Source organism: Sminthopsis crassicaudata, chromosome 1 (assembly GCF_048593235.1).
Source record: "Sminthopsis crassicaudata isolate SCR6 chromosome 1, ASM4859323v1, whole genome shotgun sequence".
Taxonomy (NCBI): Eukaryota; Metazoa; Chordata; class Mammalia; order Dasyuromorphia; family Dasyuridae; genus Sminthopsis; species Sminthopsis crassicaudata.
In genome coordinates, this window is record NC_133617.1 from 14,537,603 (window position 1) to 14,552,240 (window position 14,638).

Below are 14,638 nucleotides of genomic sequence, written 5' to 3' on the forward strand. Positions count from 1 at the left end.
TCCCCTCGATGGCACCGAGTCACTTGGACCGTTGAGGTCCAGCAGGAAGGTAGGGCCCCACAATGGGCAGGTTTGCTTTATGCATTCTAGAAAAGAGAAAACCATTTGACTAATTTCTGAGGGACTTAAAACACCAGTCCCCGTATATGGTTTTTTGTTTGTTTTTAATTGGTTAAGTAAAATCTGTCTTACAGTCTAGGTCTTGTTAGCCCGAGTGCTCGCAGGAAACATGAGAACTCTGGGGAGAGACAGGAGCCCTAGGTGGGTGGGAACAAAGACGGCTAAGCAGAGCTCCCCAAAGGGAGGCCGTTTCAGCCCATCAGGCTCGATGACACGCCAGTTACATTTCCCGGAGGGCTCCTGCTCAGGGATAATTTGAGCTAGACGGCCTTTGGGGTCCTTTCCAACCTGAGAGCCCCTGAATCAACTTCTGCCCACCTCCCTAAAAGGCACAAGGCCAAGGATGGCTAAGTATGTCACAAATCAGACAGTCCAACCTCATTTTACAGATGGGGAAACTGAGGCTCGGAGAAAGGAAATACTTTACTCAAGACCCATAAAAAGAACTGTCAGGTTTTAAAGTTTGCCAAATGACATGTTTGACATAGATTGGATCACTTGCTGTCTAGGGGAGGAGATGGGGGGAAACAGAGGGAGAAGAAAATTTGAAACACAAGGTTTTGCAAGGGTGAATGTTGAAAACTATCCTCGCCCATGTTTTGAAAATTAAAAGCTTAAAAAAAAAGGACATTAAAAGCTTTTTAAAAAATCAAAAAAAATTAAGTCTGTAAAATGCTTTTCCCAGCACACCCCAACACGGCACTGCTGGTCCCATCCCACAGATAAGGAAATTGGTCACACGTGTAATAACGGCAGAACCAATATTTGAACTTCCTCCACTTCCAAAGCTAACGCTTCCCCCTATGACACATTGACTCCTGATTGTTATTCCATTTTTCAGATGGGAAAACTGAGGGCAAGTGATTAGGACCCCGAGAGTCGAGATTTGGAGCTGCGGGAGCTCTTCCAGTCACTTGGCCCGATCCATTTGTTTTCCAGGTGAGTAAGCGAAGGTCACATGGAGAATAAGGGCCGGGATGGGAACCAAGGTTTCCTGGCTCTCTATCCATGTTCTTTCCATAACCACAGGCTGTGGTTGGGAGGGAATGGGGGTGGGTGGGAAAATGGGGACAAACAGGGAAAAAAAGGAGCGGCTCTCAATTTCCAGATGAGCGGAATGAATCCCAGAAGGGGAATAGAGCACTGGGCCCCGAGTCTGGAACATCTGAATTAGGATCAAGCCTCAGGCACTTGCTAGCTATGTGACCCTGGGCAAGTCACCTAGCTGGCCACCTCAGTTTTCTCATCTGTAAAATGGGGACAATAATTAGCATTTACCTTCCAAGGCTGTTATGTGGACAAAATGAAATAATGTTTGTAAAGTACCAGCTATTATTATATAAATATAGGTATTGCTATTATTGCTGAGTCACACAGCATGCTAAGACCAAATTCCGGGGTCAGAGGTGGTGGAAGGACCCTGAGGAAAGGGAGAGAGCAGAAGGAAGGAAGAGGGGGTGGGATGGTAAGGAGAAATCAAGGACACGGATGGGTTAGGGAGAAGCAGCGGGACGTGGAGGGAGACCAGGGGAGGCTGTTTACAAACTCTGGACCCACAGGCCTGGAGAGGGCTGGGCTGGAGAGGGCCGGACAAGAAGGGCCATCTGCTCGCAGCTGTTACCAGGGAAGACCCAGCCCCTGCTCCAGCACCAGCTGTCTCTTGTCCTAGACTCAGATTTGGAAGCTAAAGGACTTCCCGCCTCCAGCTCCAGCATCCCAGTTGCTGGGCTAAGAGGCTCCCCAGGGGCCGGCATTGAACTTCATCCATGCCCCCAGAATCCTTAGCGCTGACCACCGTGGGGGCCCCCATGGCACCAGAGATTAAACTGACCGGTCTTGGTCTCTTCCCAGTCTCTTGCTCTCACTTCTTGCCTCCTGGGGTCCCTTTCTACAGAGTCAGTTGAGGATGGAGAGTTTGAGGGGCTCAGCCATTCAAAGCCCCCCATACACTGATCACAGTGACCAAAAAACCCAAATCGATTCCAACGGTCTTGTCTTGGGGGGACGGGGGTCGCACAAGTGGCTCATCTTGAGGGAAGGAAAGCTCGATCCCAATTCCACCCGCCTCCGACCCCTTCCCGTCCTCAGCCGGCCACGTCCCCCCTCCCTGAGCGCGGAGGCTTGGGAAGCCGTAAATAACTGATGGATGGTCTGAGGAGAGTGGCCGGGCCTGCTTTCCAGCTGCGGCACACATGTGCAGCGTCTAGCCAAGTCCACTGCCAGGTCTGCGCCTGGGAGCACGCCGAAGGCCCGGGAAAGGACAGTCCCGAAGGGCTCGACCCAGGCCACGGGCCCAGGGAGCGCCTCAGATATGTCTGCATCCGGGTCTTCCTGGCTCTGAAGGCCTGCGCCCCAACCACCGCACCGTCCTGCCTGTCAAGTCGCCCCGGCTCCCTTGGAGAACAGACGCAGGGAATTAGGAACAGGCCTTCCCCTAGGAAGGAGGAAGCCTAGGGGACCAGCCAGGAGCCTGGAGAGCCAAACCACAAATCTATCAGACCGTAAGCTCCTTGAGGGCAGGGCCCGACTTCAGCAAGAAGTCACTTGTTCCCTCAGTGACTTACTTGTGCACTGTCAAAACTCGTTTCCTCAGGGCCCGGAACTGAATGTTAGAAGGATCCTCAGTTTCCAGCTCCCATTGTACAGATCAGGAAACTGAGGCCTGGTCATGGAGGAAGATTATGGAGATCTTAAGAAGAACAGCCTGGAAAGGTCACCTTTAACCTGTCTGGGCCAAACGCTTTCCCCTGGGCATTCGAGGCCCTTCACAGTCAGGGCTTGACCTTCCCAGACTCACCTAAGCCGAGCGTGTGCTACCACAGCCAAAAACAGAGATAGAGATACATTTTTGGGGGGAGGAGGGCCCGAGACACATAGCACAAAACGAACCTTTGGCAGAGACGGACACATCGTGCAGCTATTGCTGGGGAACCCACGAAGGGAGAAGCCAGGTGAGACTTCTGAAGTCAACTATGCTCCCTGATCTAAAGCTAAGAGAAATGGTTTCTAAGCTACTGCAGGTGCTGTTCCCTGCCCCTTCACAAATGAGGGCCCTGAGGAATAGTCCCCTTTGTAGTGCCCTAGGTACGCCCCATTTGTCATACATCTCCCAAGGCTTTATGCCTCCATAACCTTGCTTAGGATATCCCCTGGGACACAGCAGGAGCTTAATAATTGCTTGTTGATTGGTTGAGTACTACCAGCTGAAAACATAGTCTTCAAAGCCCAGTTTAAGATGAATTCTTAATTTTTCCACTCAAGTTGATTAACTGCCTGCTGTATGCAGGGCCTTGACTAGGTGGGGGCACAGATGAAGCTGGAGCTGACACGCCCCCCCCCACCCCGAAGCTGGCTCTGATCCAGGCCCTGTCCCACCAAAGAACTTCTCCAGGGAGGCAAGAACCAAGGCCAAAGGGAAGCTCGGCCCCTCTCCTGATTTCAGGCTGGAGAGCTTCCAGTCAACAAACCATCACTGACTCTGCTGGAGGGGGGCTACGGGGGGGGGGGGGCGGGGAAGACAGGAGGAAGAGATTAATTATAATAAAAATAATGAAAAGGTGGGATGGCCTCAGGACAGGGGATGGCAGGGCTGGGAGAAGTTATAATCGAGATCACTTAGTCCAGGGACGCCTAAACTGGGAGCCCTAAACTTGTTTTACAAATATTTAACCCCAGGAAGGCCCGCTAAATTCTGAATCACGTCTAGAGCGCCGACACAGCTGACGTGCCCAGAGAGCCGGCCTCCGCCAGAAAGATCTGGTTTAAATTCTGCTCCAGATCAAGTCAGTTGATGAGAAAGCGTTGACCTGCCTTAGGGGAGAGACTTCCCTCCTCAGGGAGTTCCTCGTGCCAGTGACAGGGCTCAGCTTCCACACCGTTTCATTCCCAAACACAGCCCTCGCCTCGCCCAGCCGGGAGCCATTCTTGCTAAGGAAGAATTAAAGAGAGAGGGAAGCAGAAGCTTTTCCAGAGAATGGGCGTATGCTGTATTCCATACCCATAGTCCTCCACTTCGACGAGAAGGTGGTTTTCAACATTTCTGTCTTTTCAAGAAACTCAAATTGTAGCCCAACATTCCTGGAGATCGCACTGAATTCGATGAAATCTCCCTGGGAAGCAGCCTGGCTGCTGAGGGCTTAATTTCAATCCCTCTCCCAGGCCTGAGAGAGCAGCAGCCCCGGCCTGGGGGGGCAGGAAGAGGCAGGGCAAGGACCCCAAAGGTTGTGAAGACCCGCCCCTCCCCCTCCGCTGCTCCTCTAAGAGGTCAGCTCAGTTCAGTGATCACAGAGGCCCCATCTTCCCCATGATCCCCCCACCCCGGCCCTCCGGAGGCCTGCAAGTCTCCAGCCAGGAGTTTACTTTACACATGTAAATATTTACGGCTGGTAGATCTGGAGGTCGTGGGTCAGGACTGGGGAGGTAGAACTGGGACTCGGTCATGAAGAGTGGAGGGAGTCAGAGGAAGGACGGCTCAGTCCAGCAGTGGGCCCTGCCTGGCCCAGAACCTGTGCCGGTGCATACCTGAAGTCCAGCCAAGGCTCACCAGAACCTAACCCAGCTCAACCCAAAGTCCAGCTCAGCTCAACCCAAAGTCCAGCCCAGCTCAACCCAAAGTCCAGCTCAGCTCAACCCAAAGTCCAGCCCAGCTCAACCCAAAGTCCAGCCCAGCTCAACCCAAAGTCCAGCCCAGCTCAACCCAAAGTCCAGCCCAGCTCAACCCAAAGTCCAGTTCAAGAACAACCTCACTCAACCCAAAGTTTGGTCCAGAACAATCTAGATCAGTCCGGCTAAAGTCCTGCTCAGCCCAACCCAAAGTCTAACTTTGCTCAACAAAGTCCAGCCCAGCTCAGCCCAAAGCCCAGAACAATCTAGATCAGTCAGGCTTAAAGTCCAGTTCACTCCAACCCAAAGCCCAGTTCAGTCCCACTCAACATCCAGCCCAGCTCAAGCCGAAGTTTGGTCCAGAACAATCTAGCTCAGTGGGGCCAAAGTCTGGGTCAGCCCACCCAGAAAGCATCTCTAGCGGAGACAGGTCTCTCGGGCGGTGTAAACGGAGTTGGAGACTGGGAAGTAAAGTTGATGCTGGTAGAGCACGCAGAGGGGGACATCCCGGGGACCCCCATCTGCGAGGCTCCCTTGTTTCTGCATCTTGGCCGGGTGGAAATCTTTTTAACCAAATCAACCGGCGAGAACCGCCTGTCACTAGGACCAGCATATTTTCTGAATCAACCAAAGCCTGCCCTAAACATTTTAGATAAAAGAAGAGAAGCTTTCTCCAAAAATAAGGGGAAAAACAAGAAAGGCATTTGGAAAGTCCCAATTCTAGAGCTTAGAACAAGGATGGAGCAAAGAGAGGGCTGGATCAGGGCAAGAAAGGAGGATTCAGCCCCAGGCCCCCTCAGTGGCGGGCATCGGGGCTCGGGCAGAGGGAAGTCCCAAGAAAAGTCATCTCTCTTCAGCTTCCTTTCCCCACACGTCTAGCTACGAACACTGTCGTCTCATAGGTCACGTCATTACTCCCAGAAGACTCCGAAGGGATTTGAGAGATCATCGGGTCTGACCTCTGACCCCAATGCCCAGACCTAGCAAAGCAATGGTGGATGGCCCGTAAGTCATTCTCCAGCCTAGAAGAATCCCATGATCCTTAGAGAATTCTTCCTGCTTTGGTCCGCAGGGCAGATTCCCCTCCTCTCCCCCTATCTCTGGGGGGGATATGGTGACCTCTGACCAGGGCCCTCCAGCTTTGGCTTGAAGACCTCCAGTGCCGGGGACCTCACCACCTCCTGGGGCGTCCATTGCACTTTGGAACAGATCTCGTGCATTGTTTCTAGTCTGGAGCCAAATGGAGCAAATTAAATCCCTCCTCCAGGATGGCCTTTCAAGTCAGTACTTGAAAGCTCTCCGCAGCCCCCCGCATCTTCCCTTCTCCAGGATAAACACGCCTCCTCCATCAAACTGGTTCTCACAGGACACAGATCCGGTCCCGTCCTGGCCGCCTCCCCGGCACAGTCGTCAGCTTCTCCGCGGCTCCTAAAATGGGGCACGGAAATGCGCAGCCAGGGTTCTGGCTGCAGTCTGAGCGTGGCAGAGGACAGCTCCTTTTTCCTGGGAGTTTCCCATCTCTTGATGCAGCCCCAGATCCCATCTGCATATTTGGCTGACAGATCACGTGTAATAATAATGATGATGATAGCTAACGTTTCTTTAATGAAGCCCTTTACCAATATTATCTCATTTGATTTTCATGACAAGCCTGGGAGGGAACTGTTATTATTATCCCTATTTTACAGATGGGGAAACTGAGGCAAATAGAGGTTTAAGTAATTTGTCCAGGGTCATAAAGCTAGGAAATATCTGAGCCTAGATTTGAACTCAGATCTTCCTGGCTCCTAATCTTGTGCTCCATACACTGCACCGCCTTAGCTGCCTATTGTCCCAACTCAATTCAATTATTCAGTAACTGATGCATCTAAGGCCTTGTGTAAGTTCTGGGGTACAGAAACACCCCCGCGTATATGCGGTTTGATGTTCCCTTCCAGTGATAAAGATTGCACCCCAGCCAGTCCTCCCATAAATTCACCAAGGAGTAGCGAGTCCAGCCAGTGTGCCTTTCCTTGTTTTGTTCCAAACCTGGAGAGGATACCAGTGCCAAAATGGGACTATCCATTGGTTACCCCTTGTCTTCTCTCTATTATCCTTTTTCTTTCTCTCTCATTCCTTTCTTATTTTCCTCCTCTTTTCTTCCTCCTCCTCCTCCTTCCTTCTCCTTTTCCTTCTTTTCTTCTCCTCTTTCTCCTTCTCCTTCTTTTTCTTCATTTTTTCTCCTCCTCCTCTTTTTTTCTTCTTCTCCTTCTTCATCTCCTCTTTTCCCTCTCTTCTTCTCCTTCTTCTTTTCTTCTTCTTCTTCTCCTCTTCCTCCTTCTTCTCCTCCTTCTTCTTCTTCATTTTTTTCTCCTCCTCTTCCTCTACCACTACCACCTCTTCCTCCTCTTTTTCTTCCTCCTCCTCCTCATACTCCTCTTTTTCCTCTTCCTTCTCCTCTCCTTTCTCCTTCCTATACAGACTTCCCTTAGACTCCTATTTACAATTTCTACGTTCTATATTGGGTTCTATTCACCACCTATCAAGAACCTTGCCAATGTCCTCATTTTTACATCTTCAGAGACGAGGATATCCTTGGTTTCCTGGCCTTGCATCCACACCAAAGGTAGAGGCAGAGTAGTGCAATGGATAGGGCATTAGTCGGGAGTCAGGAGGAGCTGGTTTGAATCTGGCCTTGGATCCCAGTAGCCGTGTGACCCTGGGCCACAGGCCTCGCTCAGAGCTTGGGACTACCTTTGTTCAATCCGGACTCCAGTTCTTAGCTGCAGACTCCAAGTGACCCCCTGTGGGAGAAGTGTTCTCATGAATGTAGCCCAGTTAATCAGCATCCTCTCCTGAGTCGGGTATACAGGGTTCTCTGGACTGACTTCCAAAGGGGTCCAGGGTACAAAGGAGGGGGGGACTCCCTGGGGATTCCTAGGCTTATTGAGATCCCGGACCAAGCCAGCTCAGCCTAGCCCCAGCCCAGGCCAGATCCTGGTCGAGTCCTATTGGGCCCAGAACAGCCCTGTCCAGATTGTTGGCTGAGTCTAGCTGGGTCCAGTCCAGCCGGGCCTAGGCCAACCCAGGCCAGATCCTAACTGAGTCCTGCTGGGCCCAATACATCCTGGCCTAGATCCTGGTCAAATCCAACCGGGCCCAGCCAGTGCAGCCGGGCCTAGGCCAGCTCAGTCCAGATCCTGGTAACGTCCACTCAGGCCCAGTCCAGCCAGGTCCAGTCCAGCTCAATCCTGATCCTGGTCACTTCCAGCTGGGCCCTGCCCTGGTGCCTTCTAAGCCTCTGAGGAAGGGCCTGACTTGGGGGGGGGTTGGAGGGAAGGGGAACACTTCCTCTGAAATTAGCTGGGCCAGTAAAGACATGAGGGGTGAGGGGAGGGAATCTGCCCTGGTGACCCGAGCAGGAAGGATTCAATAAACACAGAGGGATTTATGGTTTCCTGATGTGTCACCTTCACAGGGGGCCCGAGTTTGGCCCGAGAGGAGGGAGGAGACAGGGGCTACATCCCTGCTGGATGAAGGCGAGGGCCTGGGGGCAGGGTCTTTGGGCCACAGGACAAGCCCGAGGAAGGGAGCGTCAGGGTCGGCCACGAGGAGCTCATAGGCCACCCAAGCTGGAGCCCAGAAGGATGATTGGATTCCGGAGCCCAGAGGTGAGTTTCCGGCCCCACCCCCACTCCATTGCCCAATTCTTAGCCCTGCCAGACACTCTGAACTCCGGAAAGGGTGGTTCACGCAGCAAAGACCTCCATCCCACCCGACCCCAAGTGGGCATTCCCAGCAGCCAAGCAAAAGCAAAGTTAGGACAGTTGCTGGGATTGGTCAGAGGAGCCGGGTTCAAATTCTGATTCATCTGCTTCCTGCTCCTGTGACCTTCCTTCCCTTGTCCTCAGTTTCCTCATCTGTAAAGGGAGAGGATTTCACTAGTTCGGGAGTGGCAAATGCTTTAAAGTAAAAAGGCTCATATTTGGCTTGAATGACCCCTGGACCAGGCAGGCCTTTGAGACCCCTTCTGGTGCTAAACCTGTGGTCTCAGGGACTCAGTTTCCCCAGCTGCACAACGAGGGGGTGCATCGCATGGCCTTTGAAGCCGCTTCCAGCCATAATTCTAGGATCTTATAAGCCTATTTAAGGAGCAGGAGACTTAGGGGTTAAGTGCTTAGAACGGGGTGGGGGAGCCCCAAGGAACTGGATACCCGGACTTAGTCTTTCCGTCTCTGGTATTCTGGCAAGGGCGGCCAGCCCCGGCCCCCTCCTCCTGTCCCCCGCCCCAGCCCTGCCAGAGCCCATTGTTGCCAGTTCCCCTCCCTTCCCCTCCGGCGGCCTGCCTACGCCCCACATTCTTGGCACGGGAGGGCCAGAGCCATTGTTTCTCAGGAGAATTGGGGCCCCAGCCCAGGTGAGGGGGGGTCCTTCTCTTTGGATGTCTGATTGTCCTCCTCCCTCCTGGAGGAGGGCCAGCCCGGCTTTGCTCAAGCCAGGCCAGGCCAATGTAGCCGGGATCGGCCTGGCCGGCCCCGACCAGCCCAGCCGACCAGGCCCAATTTAACCTAACTCAATCATCTCAGAATAAATCAGCCCAGCCCAACTTAGCCCAATTCCCCCAACCTAGATCAGCCCAATTTAGCCCAGTTTAGCCCAACTTTGCCTAGCCCAGCCCAACTCCCCCAGCCTAAATCGGCCCGGCCCGGCCTGCCCCAATTTAACCCAACTCAACTCTCTCATAATAAATCAGTCCATCCCAGTCTAGCCCAACTTAGCCCAACTTAGCCCAGTTCCCCAGCCTAGATTAGCCCAGCCCAGCTTAGTTCAACTCTCCCAGCCCAGCTCAGCCCATCCTAATTTCTCCCTTCCCACTTTTCTCAAGGGCTCTCAAGGATTCTCAGAGAATTAGAGACAGTAAGAAAAAGTTTCAGAGAAGAGGCTCATAGCTCAAGAAAAGAAAGGTCCTCAGAAAGAGACTGCTCCCTCTCATTTTATAGTCAGGGAGACTGAGGTGGAAGGATATAAAATGACTTGGCTAAGGTCACCCCACCCTCCACCCCCCCACATAAACAGCTGACTGATCTGTATAAGAGGCTGTGTGAACTCAGTTGAAGAAAGAGAATTATTCTGCACATTTTACAGAAGAGGAACTCATCCAGGAAAGGGAAAGTAGCCTCTGCCAAGGGGTACATGGATGGCTTCTGGGCTCCTTTCTGCCTGGGACCTGTGTTTCTGGAGTCAGATTCAAATCCTGCCTCTGAAACTTCTCTGTGTGAGCTAGGGCAAGCCTGGGACCTGTTTCAGCCTGTAAAATGCCAGGGGCCCCGGGCAAAGTGGAGGGCCTCGGGGTTCCTGTCCTGTTCTAGATCCGGGGCCCTGTCTGGATGCTGTCAGAATGCGGCGCATGAGTGGGGCTCGGCAGATGATGGACACCTGAGAGATTGTGGGTTGGGGCTAAGGTGGGGATGGCAGTGGGAAGCCGGGCTGGCCCATCGCTGTCAGGTCCCCTCCTCCCCCTGTGGTGGGGGTCAAGGGCCTTCTGAGGGGAGGGACCAGGAGAACAGCTCATCTGGGAAACAGCTGGAGGGGAACCCTCTGACCTCACTGATGACACAGGGCAGTCAGGTGTAGGAAGCAGAGATAAAGAATGTGCTAAGAGTGGACAGTGGCTTCCAGCCTCCTCCCCTTCTCCTCTTCTTCCTTCTCCCCTTTTCCTCCTCCATTTTCTCCTCTTCCTCTTCTTCCTCCTCCTCCTTTCCTTTTTCTTCCTCCCTCTCCCTCCTCCCCTTTTCCTCTCCCTCCTCCTTTTTTCTCCTCTTCCTCCTTTCCTTTTTCTTCCTCCATTTTCTCCTCTTCCTCGTCTTCCTCCTCCCCCTTTCCTCTTCCTTTTTTCTCCTCTTTTCCTTTTTCTTCCTCCTTTCTCTCCTTTTTCTCTTCTTCCTCCTCTTCTCATTCTCTCCTTCTACTATTCTCCTCTTTTTCTTCTCCTCCCTTCCTCCTTTTTCTTTCTCCTCCTCTTCTTCCTTCCCTTCTCCTTCTCTCCCTTTCTCCTCCCTCTTTCTCTTCTGCCTCTCCTTTTCCTCCTTTTCTTTCTTTCTCCCCCATTCTCTCAATCCTCTCATCTTTCTCCTTCTCCTTTCTTCACTTCCTCTTCTCTTTCTCCTCCTTTTTCTCCTTCTCCTTTTCCTCTTTTCCTCCTTCCCTCCTCTTCCTCCTCCTCTTCCCCTCTTCCTCCTCTTCTTTCTTCTTCCTTATCTTCCTCCTTTCCCCTTTCTTCTCTTTCCTTCCTCTTCTTCTCTTCCTTCCCTTCTCCTCTTTTTCCCTGTCCCCCTTCTGCTTCTCCCTTTCTCTTTTTTCTTCTCTCCTCCTCTTCTTCCTCTGTCCCACCATCTTTCTCCCAGTGTTCTCTGTCCACAGCAGTCCAAGTACTTGGTCATCATGGGACAAGGCACTCTGTAAATCAGAGTCATGCTCCTGCTAGAGCAGGAAGGTCTCCCTAAACCCCTCTCTTCAGCAAAGGTGCAAGGAAGGGTAGGTGACCTGCCCAAGATAGCCAAGCCAGGATGTGAGCCCAGCCCCCGCCCCCCCAGGACTCCCGCCTCCTCCCCAGCTGGCTTGCTAGGAGAACAAGGGGTGGCTGTGCCCCCTTTCTCAGGCCTCCCCATCCAGCTTGCAGTTGAGTTTGTGGCTGGAGGGAACGTATGGGGGGGCAGGCTTGTCCAACTTCAGGTTCTGACCTCCCCAGTCCTCCCTGTGGCAGTCTTACCCTGGCTCCTAGCCCTTCACCAGCCCTGCTCCGGGCTGCCAAGAAGGGAAGAAGCTTGGGACAGGGGAGGCAGGAGGGAGGGAGGACACTTCCCCTGTGAGCCTCTCCAGGCTGACCCTCTCCCTCTCTCCTCCCCTTCCAAGGAGGTCAGATCCTTGAAGGAAATCACAAGGCAGACCTGGAGAACGGCCAGGGTGGAGAGGCACTGAGGAGGGGGAGCCAGCCCATGAAGTCTCCCTCCCCTCTTCCCCTAATTTCACCCTTCCTCATCTGGCTCCCTTAGCTACTTCTCCCCACTCTGCCCTTCCCCTTTTCCCCAAACTTCACCCTCTCCTCTCGCTCCCTTACCTACTTCTCCCCACTTTGCTCCCTGCCAACCCCTCCTACCTCCCTCAGCCCCAACTCCCCACCGAAGCGGGGTGGCGGTCCCCAGTCATCCCCTAGACATGCAGACATGCTGGCTCATGGGATGTGGGAACCGATGGGGGGGGGGTGAGCCCATCTCCATGCTCCTCTCGGCCTTCCTCCCAAGGTCTTCTTATCCCTTATGGAGAAGCCCAGGGAGCCAAGGAGGATATCTGAGAATGAGGGTTCCTGCCTCCTTAACCTTCAGTGCAGGGCCAAGCAGTCCCCGGTTTGCCCTCTCCTTCCTCTGCCTCCTCCTCTTTCTCTCCATCCTCTTCTTCCTCTTTTCCCTCCTGCTCTTCCCTTACTCCCCTCCCTTCTCCCTTCCATCCCATCCCCTACTCCGATCTTCCCCCTTCCCCTCCTCCATCCTCTCTTCCTCTGCACTGGCTCCTGTCCCCGGAGGTCAAGCTCAAAGGCAGGGATGATCCTTGGGATCCCAGCACAGCTTGGGGCTTATCTATACAATTCTCTAACTCCCTTCCTGAACCTCACCCTTCTCAGGAGCCCTCTTCCCCTCCCATTTCTTCTCCCTTATTCCACAATCCCCACCCCCCAAGGTCTGGGGTTTCCACCTGGAGGCCCGGAAGGGCCATAGAGGCTCCTGGACCAGCTCTGGTCCTCAGACCTGAGAGGGACTTTGAGACTCATTCAGTCTTCCCCGTCCATTTTACAGATGAGGAACCCAGATGGAGGAAAGATAAGTTACTTCTCCAAGATCACATAGGTCATAGAGGATCATGGAGGCCTGGAGAGGGAGCCTAGCTCCAGAGCCAGAGGGATCATTAAGATCATTCAGTCCAATCCCCCCATTTTACAGATAAGGAATATGAGGCATGGGGAAGGGAAGGAACTGGCCCGGGGTCACACAGGTTATTAAATAGTAGAATTTGAACTCGAGTCCTCTGATCTCACATCCGCCATTCTTTCCACTGTTTCCATCTTTTCCCTAACAAAATACACAGGAAGGAGTGAACCCGGGTCCAATAATTAGCATTCGTTACTCTGACTACAAACACGCCATCTCTGTGAGAGAAATTCGACCAATGGGCAAATTTTTTCCCATTTTACAGATGGGAAAGCTGAGGGAAGAAAGGAGAGGACCTAAGATCAGGCCACTAGCCAGGGGTGTAGATGAACCCAGCTCTAATATTCTTTCCAGGGCCCATTGAGAACAGATTAAAGATCTTGGGATCCCAGACCCAGGGCCGGAAGGAGCTCGGAGGCTGATTCAGTCTTCGGCTTTTACAGGAGAGGACACCGAAGCTCAGGAGAAGTGACCAAAGTCACACCCAGAGCAGAGCTGGCACCCAAACCCAAGTGCTCTGACTTCAGAACCAGTGAGCTGTCCAGCGAGCTAGAGAGGCTGGGTCTGGATGCCGCCCACGGCAGCCTGCCTTCTGTTCTCTGGTCCTTCTCCTCCAGGGAAAGGAACAAGGATGTATTAAGGGCCTACTGTGGGCCAGGCACCAGACGGAGGGCTTGAAATCTTGTCTCATTTAAGAAATGCTTGCTTTATGTGTATATATATATATATATATATATATATATATATATATATATTTGACCATGTTTAACAGATATCGGATTACTCCCCTAGTAGTGGAAGTGGGAAGAGATTGGAACACAAGTTTTTACAATGGTTAATGTTGAAAAATTATCCATACGTAGATTTTGAAAATAAAAAGCTTTAATAAAAAACAATGTAAGCCCCTTGAAAAAAAGAAATGCTTGTTTTCTCCCCTTTCCTCTTCTCCCTTTCCCTTCCCTTCCCTTCCCTGCCTTGCCTTGCCCTGCCCTTTTTTTCTTTCCTTTCCTTCATTTTCCTTCTCTACCCTTTTCTTCCCCCTTCTCTTTCCTTTCCTTCCTTTCCCTTTCCTTCTCTTTTCTTCCCTTCCTTTACCTTCTTTCCCCTTCCCTTCTTTTCCCTTTTCCCTTCTCTTCCCTTCCCTTCTCTTCCTTTCCTTTTGTTTTTCTATCCCTTTACTTCCCTTTTTTCTTTCCTTCCCTTCTTTTCCCTTTTTCCCCCTTCCCTTCATTTCCCCTCCCTTCTTTTCCCTTCCTTTCCCTTCTTTTCCTTTCCCTTCCTTTCCCTTTTCCTCCACTCTCTTCTCTTCCTTTCCTTTCCTTTCCCTTCTTTTCATTTTTCCTTCCCTTTCCTTCCCTTTTTCTTCCCTTCCCTTCCTTTCCTTTTTTTCTCCTCTTCCCTTCATTTCCCCTCTCTTCCCTTTTCTTCCCCTCCTTTCCCTTTCCTTTTTCCTTCCTTTCCTTTCCTTTTCCTTCCCTTCCTTTACCTTCTTTCCCCTTCTGTTCCATTCCTTTTTTCTTTTACTTCCCTTCCCCTCCCTCTTCCTTTTTCCTTCCCTTCCTTTTCCTTTCCTTCTCTTCTCTTTGCTTCCCTTCCCTTCCCTGGATTTTGATCTTCTCTGTGTCAGCAGCCCAAAACCCCTCCAAACCACTTTCTCCCTTCAGCTGAGGATTCTGGAACAGAGTAGGAGGAGGGAATTGGGGAAGGGACAACTCCCAGAAGGATTCAGCTGGGGGTCGGTCCTACCTTCTTCACAGTTGGTCCCCGAATGACCCGGACAGCACTTCCACTCCACAGAGGTCACCGTCTTATACACCACCTTGTACGTTGGTCTTGCCACTGTTCTGTAGCTGCAATAGTCACAGAAGCCAACTTAGCCAGGCTCAGAGGCCTCCCCAGCCCAGTGGCCGCCTGTCTGAGCACTGCCCGCTACTCTGTGCTCTTTGGTTCTGGGC

The 14,638-nt window shown here is 52.3% G+C and overlaps 1 protein-coding gene across 4 annotated transcripts in view; it reads right to left on the bottom strand.

The window, feature by feature from the left end:
- The window catches only part of EMID1 (EMI domain containing 1), a 57,804-nt gene that overhangs the window by 25,347 nt on the left and 17,819 nt on the right, over positions 1–14,638 (bottom strand). For all 4 annotated transcript variants that reach the window (XR_012486956.1, XM_074294741.1, XM_074294759.1 and 1 more), the window contains exon 3: positions 14,430–14,533. Coding sequence is in view for 3 of the 4 variants with exons in the window: in XM_074294741.1 (XP_074150842.1) it covers positions 14,430–14,533 (104 nt within the window). In the remaining variant the exon portion in view is untranslated. The remainder of the gene's footprint in view (positions 1–14,429; positions 14,534–14,638) is intronic.